This window comes from Tursiops truncatus, chromosome 2, assembly GCF_011762595.2.
Source record: "Tursiops truncatus isolate mTurTru1 chromosome 2, mTurTru1.mat.Y, whole genome shotgun sequence".
Lineage (NCBI taxonomy): Eukaryota > Metazoa > Chordata > Mammalia > Artiodactyla > Delphinidae > Tursiops > Tursiops truncatus.
The window spans coordinates 138,263,638-138,280,629 of NC_047035.1; the positions used below are offsets into that span (position 1 = coordinate 138,263,638).

General features: G+C 56.0%; 1 protein-coding gene across 1 annotated transcript; it reads right to left on the minus strand.

Moving 5' to 3' along the window:
* Positions 1-1,907: 1,907 nt before the first annotated feature.
* Positions 1,908-15,983, minus strand: MFGE8 (milk fat globule EGF and factor V/VIII domain containing). Its single transcript, XM_033852112.2, has 9 exons — positions 15,827-15,983; positions 12,982-13,110; positions 12,470-12,601; positions 10,100-10,281; positions 9,524-9,679; positions 8,704-8,848; positions 4,019-4,203; positions 2,775-2,930; positions 1,908-2,653 (listed from the first exon to the last, which is right to left on the minus strand). The coding sequence occupies exons 1-9, from the start codon at positions 15,897-15,899 to the stop codon at positions 2,516-2,518; spliced, it is 1,296 nt and encodes a 431-aa protein (XP_033708003.1). The 5' UTR covers positions 15,900-15,983; the 3' UTR covers positions 1,908-2,515.
* Between the last annotated feature and the right edge of the window lie 1,009 nt (positions 15,984-16,992).

A 16,992-nucleotide genomic window follows, 5' to 3' on the forward strand; every position in this document is an offset into this window, starting at 1 on the left:
GTCAGTTCTATTATTTCCACCTTACAGATAGGGAACTGAGACCCAGAGAGATTTAAGGAAATTGCCCAAGGTCACTCAGAGCCAAGATTTGAACCCAGGTTCTCCAACTTGAGGCCTTGCACTCCCAATCACTCCACTATATTTAAACCAGGAACGGAAAGCAATCTAGACTCCTGGGAGAGGCGGGTCAACAGATGCCAGTGCTGACAGCCACACGTGTAGGGAGCGGGATGGACAGCAGAGGTCAGTTTTGTAACAGCTAAGCAAGTTTAATGTCCCAGCCAGTGGCAGGGCTGGCCAGCAGGTGGAATCTCAGAGCTGGCTCTCGGGACTGCAGTCAGGAATAAAAAAGTAAATTTGTGGAGGTGATAGTGAACACTGTGGAAGTGGAGGGGGCTGCTCAGGGAGAGAAGCCAAAGACAGAAGGGGTCAGGAGGGAGGGGGCCCAGGTCCAGGGTCCCAGGAAGGGGACTTTCAGAAGGCTGTGGCCAACACATCCAAGGCTGCAAAGATGAGCAGGAAGGGACTGAGAGGTGGCTTAGGCAATTCCATAGTCACCTTGGATCTCCTGGTCCAGGTGGGGGGCTTGTGACACCAGCCCACCCAGCCAACCAGCCAATGAGACTGGCCCACAGAAAATATTCAACGCCACAAAGAGGGACAAATTGACAGATGGGAGTGATGCTTGGTTTCCCCTTCTGCAAGTGGGACTCCTGCATTCTAACAAGGCTCGACTGCAGTTACTTATTGAGGAGGCATCCAAGAGTTCCCAGGAGAGGCCTGAACAGGTTGGGTGGTAGGAAATGCTCCCAGGAGGGAGTCCTAAAGCCAGCAACCACCCAGAAAGACTGACTTCAAACCCAACCCATGCAACTCCACAGAGGAGAGCTCTGAGACAGGAAGGAGTGAGCCAATAGACCCCCAGGGGTGGGGAGCCCCACAAACCCAGTTCATTCAGAGACCACAGCCTGGGCCCTTTATTCCATCCCTGCCCAGCCAAGAAGCCCTGGCAACAGGAGCTCTTGGGGGGGGGGGGGGGGGGGTGGAGCCACTTCCAGACTAATATCTCTGATGAACTTCCAACAAAGCCACACCCTCCCTTTGGCAGCCACATGGCCAGATCTGCTGCCTAGAGGTGCCTATGTGTACAAAGGCATGGCTCCCAAAGTCTGTTCTGGAAAATCCATCTTGTGTCCCAAGGCACTGAATACTAGGGTGGTTTCATATGCCCTTTCCCAGCTAGTCAGTCCCTCTTTTATCTGCAAGCCCCACTTCCAGATCACTGGCCTGCACTGCCTCCCACTGGCCACCTCCTGATGGCCCCTGCATGGTGTGAGGAGGTGGGGGGAGAGGGGTGCCCCTGGAGCTCTCCTCCCAGCCCTGGAGTGGAGTTGCCAGTGGCCTCTCAGGAACCAGTGTGCTGGGCCAGGAACGCCCCACCCACTTGGCAGAGCCCTGGCCCCTCCCATCCCACGCTGTACCCCATCCTGGGGCTCCTGCAGCTCTGAAAGCAGCCCAGGTTCACTGAGTTTCTAATAGTTTCTCCAGCCCACCGCTCCAGTTGCAGAGAAAATGGCAATTGCCGCAGGGGAAAACCAGCAGCCTCTGCCTGTCTTCCTGGCGTGGGAAGGGAGCAAAGGCATTTGTGAAGACAGCCTCTGCATAGGCCCCGCCCCAGGCACTCACCTGGCAGCAGCGATGGCCCTGGGGCTGCATGGGTCTGGAGGAGGAGAATTGAGGGGAAGAGTCCTGGCCCCTCCAGTGGGACCCCCCCCCCAGTAGTCTCCTCCCTCTCTATAGTCGGGCAGGTGACACAAGAATGCTGGGACTCGGGGAGGACTCAGGGTGGGGACACCAGCCCAAGTCAAAGCCCATTTTGACGGAGCAACGATGAACCACAGCGAGAGTTCAGGGGGTGATATAAATATATTTTGAAAGCTGCCTGTGTACTCAGGGGTGAAGAACCAGCACAGAGGGCCGCCCAGGCCCAGCCACTTCCTCCCCCATTTCTCCACAGACCCACCCCACCCGCTTCTGTCTCCCTCTAGGCTAGGAGGAGGGTCAAGAGGGGTGTCCAGGGAGATGAGGGGGAAGTGTCGGGGGGCTAGGTGGAAGCAGCAGAGTGGCAGCATCATGCCCCAGGGCTGAGGGGCAGGAGACCAGCACTCTCCAGCTTGGGGCCTCAGGGCCTATTCCTCCAGGGTCTTGGGAATGGGGAGTGTGGGAGAGGCACTACGGAGGACCCACGCGCCCTACTTCGCCCTTCCCTGTCCATCCCAGACCTACTCAACTCCCACCGTGCCTAAGAAAATGGGATGGCGTGAGGGGTAGGCACCACGGGCACGTGGGAGGGGGAGGGAGGGAGGGAGGGAGAGACGACTGAAACCCCCGCCCCCAGGTCAGCTACAATCAGGAGGACGGGTGGAAAAGGCAGCAGGTCCCCAGAAGGCCAGGAGAACCAGGAAAGGGGCAGGTGCCCCCACGGCCCTTGCGGTCACTGCAGCTGGGCCTACCACTAACAGCCCAGCAGCTCCACGCGAAGGGTGATGCGGTTGTGCCAGGCCACAGGCAGGATGCGCACAAAGCGAGCCAGGAAAGGCGCCTCAAACATGTTCTTCTTGTGGGAATTATTGTCCATGTTGCCAGGGAAGATCTAGAGACACAGAGGGGGTCAGGAGGGCCCCAGAGCCAGTCTTCCTCCCCTTAGGGCCCCGGATCCCACTCGCAGGGCATCCCTGGAGTGGGGAGGGAAGGACAGCTGAACACACACTCACCTTGCTTTCCACGGCCCCCTGGTCCCTGTACTCAGTCCAGTTCACACCATCGTCACCATAGGCCACCTTGTAGGCTGCCACATATTGGATGTGGCCAAAGTCTCGTGCCCCCTGGGTGATGATGCCAGTCACTCGCTTCTGAGAGCCCAGGTCAATCTACAGGAAAAAAAAAAAAAATCCACCCCATCTTCTTTGCTTGGACCATCTCCAGTAAGGTGGGAAAAGGCAGACACACTGGGGCATACAATCTAGTCTTGGAAAAACTACTTCACTTGGCAGAGCCTCAGTTTTCCATCTATAAAATGGGCATAAATAATTCCACTTACTTTGTCAGACACTGTTAAGCACTTTGATGCAATGAAGCTCAGATTTCAGAGCCTGGGCTCCAGCCAACTCACTGCCAACCCCTCATAGGATAGGAACAGGGACAGGGGAGGCCATAGCCTACAGGGACATGAACTGCTCCTGAGGCCCCTGCAGGGCTGTCCACAGCCTGACATTGGTCCTGAGGACTCCAAAGGCAGGCAGCTCCTCACAGAAGCCAGCCCCACAGGCTAATGTGCTTGTTGGGGCCTAGAGATGCCCCTCCTGCCCCCCAGTTCCCTGCCCATCCCAGGGAGCCTGCCAGCTGCCCCTGGGCAGGCAGTGCGAAGACCCAGGCTGCAAACCCAACTCACTGCCAACAAGCGGGTGAGCCCCAGGCAAATCCTCACCCTGCTGGGACCCAGTTTCCTCATCTATAAAATGAGTGGATGCTCTGGTTTTCCATGACTCTCCTGTGCTTCCCAATTTCAGTGAAATCCAAGGGCTGTCACATGGTGTGTTCTCAGACAGCGAGTTAGAGAGCATCCTCTGAGTGCAGGCAGAGAAATCCTGAGGTGTCCCTCCTCCATCCTGCCCTGCTGTACGTGGGCTCAGCCTTATCACTCTGTGGCAGCCAATGGAGGTGGCCCTACCCCTACACACACACACACACACACACTCACCACCTGGGGCTGGGGGCCTTGGTGGAAGCAGCACTGAGCTCCCCCACCATCCCCCCCTCTGGAGTTACAGAATCAGGAGAAAGGTGGGGATGTGAGAGGAAGAAGGAGCAAAGCCGAACACAAACAAGGCCGTGCAGAAACTCCCTCTTGGGGAGCAGAAGCCTGGGTTGGGCCAGGGTCATAGATCCAACAGCCCCACCCAAACCCACCCAACGCCAGCCTACCCCAGCCCTGCACCCCAGGGGGAGCCTGACCCACCTGAAGCCACTCAGAGGCACTGTTGGTCTGGGCGGTCCAGGCGTTGAACTTGCCCTGATTATCCAGCCGCGCATAGGAGGGATACCAGCTAAAGGCACTGAGGCCCCAGGTTTTGTAGAAGCTGGAGGCTGTGATCTGCTTGCTGGGGATGGTGTTGTTCTTCAGGCCTAGGGGTTCGGCGCATCCTGCCAACAAGGGGTGAGCTGTCACCCAGATCTGGGGTCCACAGCCTCCCAGGGGTGTGAGCGTGAGGTGGTGAAGGGGAAAGAACTCTGTGGCTCCTGACCGACCTCTGGCATCCTCTTAGACAACAGACGGAAGATCCTTCCACTTTTAGGGCCAACCATTCTATTTGCTTACTGACAGCCCCACCCACTCCTCAGCTCAGCTCCCACCCAGCGCCCCTCACTTGCTCTGCACAGATCACCCACCGCTCTCCTCCCTCTGCACCACGGCAGGCCCTGATCCACCACCTCCACCCTCCTTCAAGGCCTGACTCATGGGACACCTCCTCCAAGAAGCCTGCCCTGACCACCTCACTTGGGTGGGACTTCTCCCTTCTCTGGACTCACAGCACTTCTTCTCTGTCACTCCTACAGTACAGCTGCTATTCACACCGCTGAGTCCTGGGATAACCGTCAAGAGTGCTAATAACAATCATCTCACTGACTCAGTGCTGACTTCAGTCATTTAATCTACCACACAAAAACCGGAACGAAGAGGATATTAGTAACCCCATTCCACAGATGAGAAAACTGAGGCTGAGAGACATTAAGCATTGTGCCCAAGTCTCACACACACACACACACACTCCTAATCACCATGTCACACTGTGACACTATCTCCACCATTCCTGCACCAACCCAGAGCCGTGAAGGCCTGCCTGGTGGTGACCCGGCGATGAGCAGGACAATATTCCTGCCCTCTAGCAGGTGGAAGCAGAAAAGTCAGAATTCCTGGAGCTCAGGAACAACCCTGTATCCCTGCCCCACAGCCCCTCCCAGAGGGCCTTCACACATTCACTACCTGGCATGCTGTCAGAGAGGCCTGGGAGGGCTACCTGAGAAGCTGGCCTTGGTTTCACTCAGGCCTGCTCCAAACACTCAGGAATGTGCTGGCTGTTCTGCACCTGCAGGTGGCCAGAACAGTTGGGAACGGGCAGGAGATAAAACTCCCAAAAGAACGATGGGCGTGTCTCACACGTGGCAGAATCACCACTGTACAACTGCCTGTCCCTTTGCAAAGTCAGGAGTGGGAGAGTGGGCTTGGAAAGTCATGGCTCCATCTGGGAGCTGACTATAGACCCCAGTGCTTTACCTCACTGTCTCCCCACACGCTCACTCCCCTGCCAGTAAAGACATGTGCCTCCAGAGTGTGCTGATGCCGACCAATCGTACCATCTCCTCGTGACGGTGGTGCACCAGGTAACCTCTACCCTGCTCCCACAAAGAGAGGCTGCTGGGCTGGGAGGTGGCTCATCCCACGGCTCCAGACCTGGAGGGCCATGAGACCGGCCCAAGGCTGGAACACTCTGCAGAGGACACCAAGGCATCATCTGCCCACGGTGGACCCTTCTACAGATCATCTGCTTCCAGCAGTTCATGCCCCCATCACTTATGGCATGTCAGACAGCCTTCCACATAAAATGCCCTGGGCAGGGTGCCAAGCCGAGAGCAGGACTGTCAGCTCCACCACTCGCTATGCAACCCTGGGAAGTCCCTCCCCTCTCTGGTCCTCAGACTCCCCATCCATAAAATGAGGTACCAGAGCAGTGCTTCTCACAGATCACCTGGGGACCTTGTTAATATGAGGATTCTGTCTCAGAAAGTCAAGGGTGGGGCTGGGAGTTTGCATTTCTACAAGCTCCCAGGTGATGCTCATCCTCCTGGTCCATGGAGCTCACTTTAGTAGAAGGCTCTAATCTGCCCAATCCATTGACTCCACCACCCTGATCCAAGCCACCTTATCTTCCCACATGTCTCTCCCCTCACTCACAGTGGCCCTCTGCCCCCATTCTCCCTATACAGCCTAAGGGAGCTTTTCTAGACCCAACTCTAACCGTGTCCTATTAGCACTCCCTCCACAATGGCTGCCCCTTGTTCTCAGGATAAAGACCTGAATCCTTAAAATGGTCTACGTGGCCCCTGCCTGGTCCGTCTCTGCCTACCTCTCCAGCCTCATCACCCACCAAGCTACCCCTCATTCTCTAGGCTCCAGCTCCATTGGCCTCCCTTCTATCCTTCACATGCCCCAGGGCCTTCGCATGTGTCAGTTCCTTGCCTGGGATGCCCTTTCCAAGTTCTTCACGCGGCTTGATCTCCATCATTCAAGCCTCTACTCAAACGCCAACCAACACAGCAGTCCCCATGCCGTTCCCTCTCTTCACCCCAAGTCACCCTCATCACATCTCCCTCTAATGTTTCCTTCATAGTTCTTGCTGCTATCTGACCTTTCTTTTATTTGATCCTGGTTTCACATCAGCCTCCCTCATTAGAATGCAATTTCCATGAGGTCAGGGATCTCACCAATATTGCTCCCTAGAGCCAGGCACTCAGAAGGAGCTTAATAAATATCTTAATAAATGTCTATCTACTGAGTTAAATAACTAATCAATTCACCAAGGACACCTTGCCCGCTGGTGAAGAGGAATCCTGGTGCAGGGCATGCCCAGAAATGCCCAGACCTCAGCCCCACGCATGTGCACACAGGCACACACCAACACTCTCTCCAGGTGACCAGAATGCCTACAAGGGAAAGGAGATGGTCCAGTCCTTGAGGGAAGCAGACAGAAAAACTTCACTTCCTCGGCTTGCCAGACTCACCCTCTCTTGGCCTTGGAGGTAACCGGCTGTGACAGGCCTAGGCTGGAAATTAGCCAAAGGATTCAGACTATGACAGTGAGTAGTGAGGGACTCCAGGGAGAGGATCCCAGGGTGGGGGGCCCCAGACCTGTCTATGTCCTTTACCAATCGCCTGAATTTCCTTTTAGCAAAAGGCAGTCTTTAACTCCCCACTTAAAACAGTTAGGCTTGGGGGACTTCCCTGGTGGTCCAGTAGTTAAGACTCCATGCTCCCCATGCAGGCGGCCTGAGTTCGATCCCTGGTCGGGGAACTAGATACCACATGCATGCTGCAACTAAGGATCCCGCATGCCGCAACTAAGACCTGGTGCAGCCAAAATAAATAAATATTTTTAAAAAAAAGAACAGTTAGGCTCAAAAAGCAGTGACCCTGGGAGCAAGAATATGCTGGCTCAAGTACATACTTAAAAAAAAAGACTAAACCCAGACAGTCACTGAACTGAGCTCTGAGTGGTATTGGGCAGTAACTAAAACGGGATAACAGAAAGAGGTGCCACAGTGGGTGGAAGGGGGAGCAGAGGGTGGGTCTTGGGTTAAGATGAGAAAGACAGAGAGCACCTCTGCTCTGCAGCTCTGCCTAGTGAGCCCTACAGTTCTGCCGGTGGCCAGCAGGTGGCACTGTGGCTGCAAAAAGAGGGAAATATCCAGGCCTCAGAGAAGGCAAGGCTGAGCTGAGCTGGGCAGAGACAAGGCCCTCAGCCCAACCTCTGCACCCTGACCTCTCCAGTGGTTAGATTTTTTATGACTCAGCAGAAACCTATCCCCTTCTGGCCCCCCATCCCTCCATCTGAGAATCTCTCCGGAAAGAGCAACAAGAATCACCATCCCCGGGCTTCCCTGGTGGCGCAGTGGTTGAGAGTCCGCCTGCCGATGCAGGGGACATGGGTTCCTGCCCCGGTCCAGGAGGATCCCACATGCCGCGGAGCGGCTGGGCCCGTGAGCCATGGCCGCTGAGCCTGCACGTCCAGAACCCATGCCCCGCAACGAGAGAGGCCGCAACAGTGAGAGGCCCGCGTACCCCAAAAAAAAAAAAAAAAAAAGAATCACCATCCCCAGGGGACTTCCCTGGAGGTCCAGTGGTTAAGACTTCACCTTCCAATGCAGGGGGTGCAGGTTCGAACCCTGGTCAGGGAGCTAAGATCCCATATGCCTCTCAGCCAAAAAACCAAAACATAAAACAGAAGCAATATAGTAACAAAATCAATAAAGACTTTAAAAATTGTCCTCATCAAAAAAAAAGCACCATCTCCAGCCCTATGACCCTAGAAGTCCCCATGTTTCTCTTGAATGCAGGCTACAGGTTTGGGGGAAGAAACAGTGGATGGGTAGGTGTCAGAAGCCCAGGAATTCAGACCAACTTTTAATACCTACCAGCTGTGTGCCCCTGATAAACAATTTATCTGGGCCTCATTTTCCTCATTCATTCATTCACTCACTCATCCATCAATATTTACTGAGTGCCTATGAGCCAGGCTCTGTTCTAGGCACTGGGAATGCAGCAGTGAACAAAACAAACTCCTTGCCCTCGTGGAACTGACATCTGCAAAACAGAACGAATGCTACATGTTCCAGAAGCTCAAGGAACCAATCAGAGTTAAGTGAAAATATTTTGAAAATTGAAGTGGTGTCTTTTTTCCTCTACCAACCAGCAAAGAGCAAACACCTGGGCAGGACGGCTGATGGCCAGATGATCCCTCTTGTGGCCATCTCCTGTGACAGCCCAAGTTCCTGGGCCTTGCTGCCACCCTACTCAGCTCAGCTTGGCTGAGAAAAGAGGGGGCAGGGAAAGCCATCTCCGAGGATTACAGAGCCTCCAGCACTCACCATTCAACTCACAGCCAAGGAGCTCAAAGCGAAGGGTGCAGCCCCGGTGGCAGATCACGGGCACCAGTCTCACATACTGCACCTCCAGAGGGGTTTCAAACAGGTTGACCTTCAGGCCGCTGTTGTCCACATTACCCATAAATATCTAGGAGAGAAGAGGCAGACTGGAGGAGTGGGTCAGTGTGGGCAGTCCCACTTCCTGGGGTGGTCTCCCCCTCCTCTTTGGGCCCGGAGGCAGAGGTGGGCTTAGCAGAGCCAGGAGGGGCTCAGCCCTTCCTCTGGCCACCTCACAGCCCTCAACACAGATTCCCTTTTTCAGATCTTCCTTGGTCACCATGGGGCCTGGGCATAAAGCCCCGTCTTTCGCACAGGGCCACCTATGATCTATAGGGTGCCTCTGTGCAAATTAGGAAAAGGTACTCCTTTCTCAAAAGACGTTTTTATAACAATTTTCCCACAGATAGAAGCACACAAACATGACGTGAATGGTGCTGACTTAGTAATGACACCAGTATACAACCTGTATGACTGTACATGGTATCCCTGACGGCTCTGAATGCATCCCATATCCACCACTACCGCCACCCTCAACGAGTCACTGAACCTTTCTGAGTCTCACTATTCTTATCTATAAAGTGGGGCTATTACTTTTAACCACAGAGCACAGGCACAATCTGGGTTTCCCAAATTCTTCAAACCAAGATACACCTCATGGCCAATCACCCAGGGCACTCTCACCTCATTGGGGGCCCTCAAACGGCGCTGGAGCCCCAGGGGTTGCTGACCACAGCCCTTCTTTAGGGCTCACGACAAACCTCACCTTATCTCCTGACTCCCCTGCGCCCTGGATGAACTGGAACTTGCGCCCATTGGTGCTGTAGGCCACCTTGAAAGTCTTCAGGTACTCGGCACTGCCTGCACGGCTAGCACCCTGCGTCACCACACCCGTCACCCGCATCTTCCGCATCAGGTTCACCTGGACCAGGACAGGAAGGACAGAATCCCTATCTCCCAGGTTCTTTTCACCGCCATCACTCCCCCAGCCCAGAAGGAGAACAACCCAAGCAGGACAAATAAGCGCGGCTTTCTCATCTGGCCCTCTCCAGGCTTTGGGCCCAGTGCTCAGGGAAGCACACAAGGACAAGCTTCCAGAGGCCTCGTACAGTGCAAAGAGCCCCTCTACAGCCTAGCGTTCACTCCCCCTCATCCTGCCCACGCACTCCAGGTCCCCCAAAGCTGCCCTCTACTTAAAGCTACTTCACCCGTGGGAACCTGCTACCACGCTACCTGGATACCGGTTATGAATCCTCCCGTGGTGACCCCCAAATGCAGGTGCACTCATCCCATCTTCTTCATTCCCATCACGCTACGCACCCCTGAGCCGTCCCTTCCATACCTGGATCCAGGGGCTTCTGTCGTAGTTGCTGGATGTCCATGCGTTGACAATGCCCGTGAGGTGCAGGCGGGCCAGATACGGGGCCCAGCGCTGCAAACCCATGAAACCCAAGTGCATGGACGAGGCAGAGATCTGGGAGTCGGCGATAGCGCCCGTCTCCATGCCCAGCGGCGAGATGCAGACTGAGGGGGGAGGGGGCAGTCAGAGGGCCACCCGAGCATGCGGGGCCCAGAGGACACAAGAACAAGACAGTGTGGCCTCTGCCGGGGACCCAGAGCAGAGACCATGAAGGGACAATGAAGGGCAAGGAGATACCAAGACAAGGTGCACAGTGAGGAAGAGAGGGGCCGGGCAGAGTCACTGGGGGTTGGGACCCTGGGCTGCCAGAAGGTTCTAGGGCAGGCCGGCACTCATAGTACTGCCATGACTGGCAGCTGGTGTCCCTCACCAGGCTGCAGGAGGTGGTCTCGTTCTTACAGGATATGGAGCAGCAATTATTCGAGGGGGGGGTGGGCTGCTGAGTGAATAGCAGCGTGGCCTCCTCTTCCTTCGTGCCCCCGCCCCATCAGGAGGACCGCCACACCCAGCCCGGTCCCTGGTTCCCCCAGGAGGATGGCTGCGGAAGAAGCGACGCCTCAGACAGCAGTGAACATTACTCGTACTGCACATAAAGCAAGAAGCACATCTGCCTGGAGGTTTCTAGAATCCCACTGGCAGGAGTTTTCTGGATGGGGTGTGAGTGCCATTCTGTTTTCCCTCATACCCTTTGCCCCTTCTAGCTACTGGTCCTGACCCAGCCATCTGGGAAGCTGCCCCTGGCCAAGCGATGTGGTCCTTGGGGGCCGAGCCTGTGTGCCTGGGGCTCAGCTCCCAAGCAGAGAACCCGGGACAGATCCACTCTCATTCCAAAATCCCAGGCTCACACCAAGCTCGGTGTCTGACATTCTCGCAGGGAGAGTGAGGCACGAGGGAGGCCATACACCCGAGATCAGAGCCAGCCACTGGCTGAGCAGAGACCTGAAGCCAGGTCTGCTCTGCTCTGTCCTCACAGCCCCCATGCCCACACCCAGAGGGCCCCAAACGTGCATTCTTTGGGCCTGTGGGGTCCTGGTGGGCTCCAAGGAAACACACCATGTAACAGATAAGGAGGGGCTGCAAAGGTCTCTCTGGGGGTGTTCCTCCAGCTTTGTGGTCGCCTCCTGCCTTCTGCCCCAGGTGCTGGACAGACCCCAGGCCAAGAAGCAGAAGGAGGCTAGATGAGTAATCCCCACTCAGGCACACCCAGGGTTACCTGGGCTAACCCAGCAGCGTAATTAGTGGGCCCACCTGGCCCCACCCAGGGCTCTGTCAGCTTTGGCGACCCCGCCCCCCCACATTCCTCCACCCAGTATCTCAGACACATCGGCCTCAGCCCAGGGCCCAGGGCCCAGGCCCTCGGGGCTGTCTCCTCTAACATGAAGGGCGACACAGGCACTTCATCTGCTCTCCCCAGGAGCCAGCTCCCACCGGGCTGGCCCTGCCCTCCCTCCTCCTCCCAGAGCCCAGCCCCACGTCTGCCTACAGCAGGAGCACCTGCCCCCTGCCCACAGGGCTCAGTGACAGAGCCACCGGACTGCAGACATCTGGCACCGCCACCCCTACTCCCGCTACCCCTGCACCTAGACATGACCTCGCCGCCCCACAGCAAGTGAGGAAGAGTCCTGGGTTGTGGGAGGGACCCCAGCCAGGCCAGGAGGGAGACGGCGTGCACAGACAATGCTGGCCAGGTCTGCCGGGTACCCGCCCAGCACCGGTCTGTGGCCACGTGGATGACCAACCAGGCCAGGCGGGTCAGCCCCTCTGCACACGCAGGGCCTCTGAGCGCCTGACCGTGAGGGGATGACCCAGCCTGCCCAGGCCTCTCCCTCTTCCCAGAGCTCTGTGATGAAGCCAGAGATCAGACCTGGGCCAGAACTGTCAGACCCTGAGGCTCAAACCTTAACTAACCTCCTGGGCCCCAAAAGATTAAGAATCTGTTGGTTTTCCCCTCTTGGTAGAAAAATGTCAAGACTTTACCCTAATGCTGTGTGTCTGATTCATGGTGACATAAAATAACACTCCCACGACCTCTGGGGTTACCACCAGCCCTCACTCCCCTGCAGAGACATTAGGCCTGGCCTGTAGTCCCAGGAGAGAGGGCCAGGCAGGAAGAAGCCTGGGGAGGGACAACAGGGTCCCCCGCCCCTCCCCCACACACCACCCCGGCCTAACTGAGGCTCTGTCCACTTCCTCAATGCACCCTGACCCAGGAATAAGGCCAGCACACTGCCTGGGCTGCCAGGACTGTGGCTCAGGGTCTGCCCCCTGGAACAGGCACCCCCAGATACTCACCAATCTCACAGTGGATGCCTGTGTAGCCATGAGGGCACTCGCAGATGTACTGGGTGAAGACATCCCCTCGGTGGAAGTCGTCAATCACCTGGCATTCGGCATCATTGTGGCAGGGATTTGGGAAACAGGGACCTGGGGAGAGGGAGGCAAGTGAGATGGGCAGGTGATCAGGAAGGAGCTGGGGACAGGCAGAAGCGCCAAGCCCAAAAGGACCCTCCGCCCAAACTTGGCCCACTGCCCGCTTCCCCCAACCATCTCGTCCCTCCCCCCTCCCAATCTGCCCGATGGGGCCTGGGCCAGCCTGGAGCCAAGAAGGGTCACGGGTAGGTGAGTCAGCCCAAGTGAAGGAAGCACCCAGCTTTCCAAGTGGCCTGGGAGCTTCCAGGAAAAAGCTGGCGGGCAACAGGAGGGGTGCTGGGGACCAGTGTCCACTTCAGGAGGAGCTCAGCCCAGCAGCCTGGGCTGCAACTGGGAGCCAGTGGGAAGTGGCAGGTATGTCCCAGGGCGGGTACCTCTCTCAGTCTCATTGCATATGAGGCCCGTGAAGCCTTCAGGGCAGAGGCAGTGGAAGGGGGGTTTTCTGTCCTGGTCCAACAAGCAGGTCCCACCATGCAGGCACTGGCTGGAGTCACAGAAGTCACCTGCAATAACAGTTCTGAGTCAGGAACAAGTCGTTCATTGAGTAAATATCTGGGGGGCCAACTACCATGTACGTCCTGGGCCCCTGAGACAGAGAAATCAGATGCAGTCTAGGCCTCAAGAAGCCAGAGGAAAGCGGCAGACAAGTCACCACATAATGAAGAGGGGCCATGAGCTCTGACGGAAGCCTGCATGAGGGGCCAGCGGAGGATGGTTTCTGCCAGGGAGCAGGAAGTTTCAGAGGTGGGGACATTTGAGCTAGTTTAAAAGTCAGAGAGGGAGGGACTTCCCTGGCAGTCCAGTGGTTAAGACTCTGTGCTTCCAATGCAGGAGGCACAGGTTCGATCCCTGGTCAGGGAACTAAGATCCCACATGCCCTGTGGCATGGCCAAAAAAAAAAAAAAAAAAGTCAGAGTGGGAGGGTGTCAGGCTGGGGAATGAGGAAAGAACTTTCTTCAGAAAAGCAGAAGCACAGAGGACATGGTATGCTGGAGAACAGTAAGACATCGCTGAAAAGGGAGACTGGCAGGGACTCTTAAGAATGACAAGTTTAGACTTTTCAACCTGCAGAACAAGGGCTCTTAACCTTCCTTTAGTCTCCCCATCATTGTCCACCAGGAAAAAACTGTCAGAGATTCTCAAGCATGAGGTGGGAGTGGGGAAGCCATTTCTTAGTTGGGGATGGAGAATGTCAAGCAAAGGCCATCTGCAGAGATGTGGATGCGCTGCCCAGGGTGGGGAGGCATCCTGTAGCTACACAAAGATCCCTCTGGCTCTGTGTGGAAACAGGACGGGAGCAGGTGAGGTAGGAAACCAGGAGAGCATCAGGGAGGCTGTCACAGGCCTCCTGGTAAGACAGGAAGTCAGGCGAAGGGGTGAGGAAGAAGGACAGATTTGAGAAAAACTGGACAACGAGTAGAGGTGGGAAGAGGGCTAGAGAGGACATCACAGCTTCCGGCTGGGGCCCTGGCTGACAGATGTGCACTGTTAGCCTGTCCCCAATCCCTTGACTCGAGTGAACTTCAGCCCACTAGGTCAGCCAGGCCTGCAGAGCACCTTCTAGCTGACCTTAGCATCCCAGAAGGGCTGCCTCAGACCCCACACCCAAACCCGTCATTTGGGGTAAAACATGAGACATCTTTTTTCCTCACTGCAGAGTCAAGCCATCCCAGGCTGGAGGCCCTCCTGAGATCCCAAAGCTCCAGAGACCAGGGCGGGGGCTCCAAGGAAGGGAACACTGTTAGTGAGCAATGGAGGCCTCAGAGCTCCACCTCAGCGTGGGCCTCAGGAGCTTAAGGAGGCTCCCAATGAGCTATTAGTCACTGGCTTTAAATAGCAGGTTAATCCCCTCCCTGACCTGACAGGCTGGTGGGCACTGCCACGGCAGAGGCTTGAGAATGGCCAGAGCCCTGGGCTCCCGACCAGGCAAGGTCCAACTCCCCTCCCTCCCCCTCCCAAAGTGCCCTCTCCCTGTACTGCTCCAGGGCAAAGCAGGTGAGTGGGCAAAAGGGAAAGGGAAAGGTCTCCCCTATCTGGCAGGCCCTTGACTGACTCACCTGTGCACTGCAGCTGTGGTACTTCCCCCTTCCCACAAAGCCAGGTCACCCTCCACAAAACCGCCTTTGGGATTTCAGTGTCCTACCCTCTTTGGGAGATTTCCCCAGGGACATTTTGCCAGGGCTCAGGCTCTGGGGCCAGAGAGGAGTGGCAAGGGACTTTTAAGACCCAGCCAGCTCTCCATGTCTCAGGGGAGCTTGGAGAGGCCTTAGGCTTCCACTCCAAGCCTGGGGGTCAGACTGGCACCGGATGGCACAGCCAGGGCTCATCTGGGACCCACCCACCCACCCCCAACTTGCTTCAGCCAATCTTATTTCTATGAGAAAATGATGGAGGGGGTGCCTGAAGAGTCTTTGCCATCTCCCCCCACCCCGTGGGCACCCTTTCCTCAGCCCACTGTGAAGCGAATAGGGCATCCCCATGACCACCCTGCTGGAGGCCCAGCTGCCAGCACGATGCATCCTAGGCGGGGGAGGAGGACCAAGGAAGATAAACCAGCAGCCCAAGGCCGCAGGGGGAGGGGTGTAGTCAGGAGCCGCCACCTCAGGAGAGAGCCCTTTTCCAAGTCCCTCCCCAGGCTCCTTGCCCCCTCTTGGGTCCCAGCTGGAGGTCCTTCCATTCCACCGACTCCCCAGCCCTTCGCTTATCTGACCAGACACCTACTTTGAAGCAGAGGATAAAATTCCAGTGAACTGACCAGCCGCCAGGGCTGGGAAGGGAGTTACCAGGGAAAGTTGGCTGGAGAAGACTTATCAATACAAGAGTCCTAGAAACTTCCTGGTGGAAGGAGCGCGCGAGTCAGACACAGTTCAATGGCCTCATTTTACAGATGGGAAAAGAGAGGCCCGACACAGCGGATTCCTTTGTTCTGTGTAAGCCACATCCCTGGGGGAGGCTGGGCTGTCACCCAGTGTCCCGAGTCCCCGCCCAGCGCTCAAGCCTCTATCACCGGCCAAAAGCCCTCCGGCGCGGAGACAGCAGGAGAGGCCGAGAGCATCCCCGCCTCCCTCCCGGGCGCAGCCGGAGAGGTCGCCCCTCCGCTTGGCGCCGGCTCTTTGACCAAGTTTGTAAACAGTGGAAGTAGAGGGAGGGCGCGGCGGCGAACTTCCGAGCGGCGCGGAGAGGAGGGGCGAGGGCGAGAGGGCGGCGCGATCGACTCACCGGAGAAGGCGAAGAGTCCCGAGGCGCAGAGGAGCGCGCCGCAGAGCGCGGCCAGCACACGGGGGCACGGCATGGTGTGGAGATGCGGGCCCGAGACCCGGCGCTCGGGCTGTTCAGACCCGGCGGTTCTCACTCCTTCTCCTGGACGGGAATAAATCAGGCAGCGCAGCACCTCCCACTGGGCCACGTGCTCCGCCCAGGCCCGCCAGAGGCGGACTCGGGGCGGGGCTCCGCGGCTGGGAGGGGATGCGGGGGGAACCGAGGGCTCCGCGGCCACCCACTCCAGCTCCGGCCAAGCCCGGCATCCCGCGTGGTGTTGGTGGTGACCAGGCCCTGAGTCCTGAGTCGACTGGGCTAGAAAGGGCTCAGAAGGAATTGTTTGTTCTTTGCTTTTTGATTTTTTAACTGTTGGCTTCAGAAAATATGCTAAACCTTATTCATAATAAGAAAAATGCAAATTACGAGTACCATGTTTCAGTTATCAGATTGGCAAGTATCAAATTATTAGCGCACTGTTAGTGCGAGGCTACGGGAACAGGCTCAAGGGAGAAAATGTAAACTGGTTCAAGTTATCAAGAGAGCTGTGTGGTAGTATCTATGAAAACGACAAATGCTGAGACAGTAAGACCTAGCAATTCCACTTACAGGAATTCACTCTACCAAAACTGACACGTATAAAATGACATACACAACGATATCATAGTATATCATAGCGGCATCCTTTGAAATGGTAAGAGACTAAAAAAAAAAAAGGAATCAGCATACTTTTTCTGTAAAGGGCCACATAGAAAATACTTGAGGATTTTCAGGCCATAAAGTCTCTGGGGCAACTATTCACCTCGGCCCTTGTAGCAGGAAAGCACCTCAATATTCCAGGAAATGAGCATAGCAGTTGCTCAAGGGGAAGGTAAGCAGGGTGTCAGGGTGGGAAGAGACTTGCTTGTCATGGTTGACTCTTTCCTAAATGATTCTTTTTTATCGTGTGCAGGTATTACATATTTACAAAAAATAATAATTTTAATAATAGTGTTCTAGTCAGACTAGACAAAGGAAAAAAAAAAAAAAAGAGCAGCCAGATATCCCCCCTACCAGGTATGTTGATACCTAAGTTGGGACTAGAGTCAGACATAACTACTGGCAGGAGGCCCTTCTTAAAACTATTCAGA

Coding starts and splice junctions, on each gene's coding strand:
- MFGE8 (XM_033852112.2), bottom strand. CDS start 15,899: ATGCCGTGCCCCCGTGTGCTGGCCGCGCTCTGCGGCGCGCTCCTCTGC. Junction 10,282..12,469: donor AGGCATCCACTGTGAGATTG/GTGAGTATCTGG, acceptor CTCCCCCCTCAG/TCTGCATCTCGCCGCTGGGC. Junction 2,931..4,018: donor GTGCCTCTGAGTGGCTTCAG/GTGGGTCAGGCT, acceptor TTTTTCCTGTAG/ATTGACCTGGGCTCTCAGAA.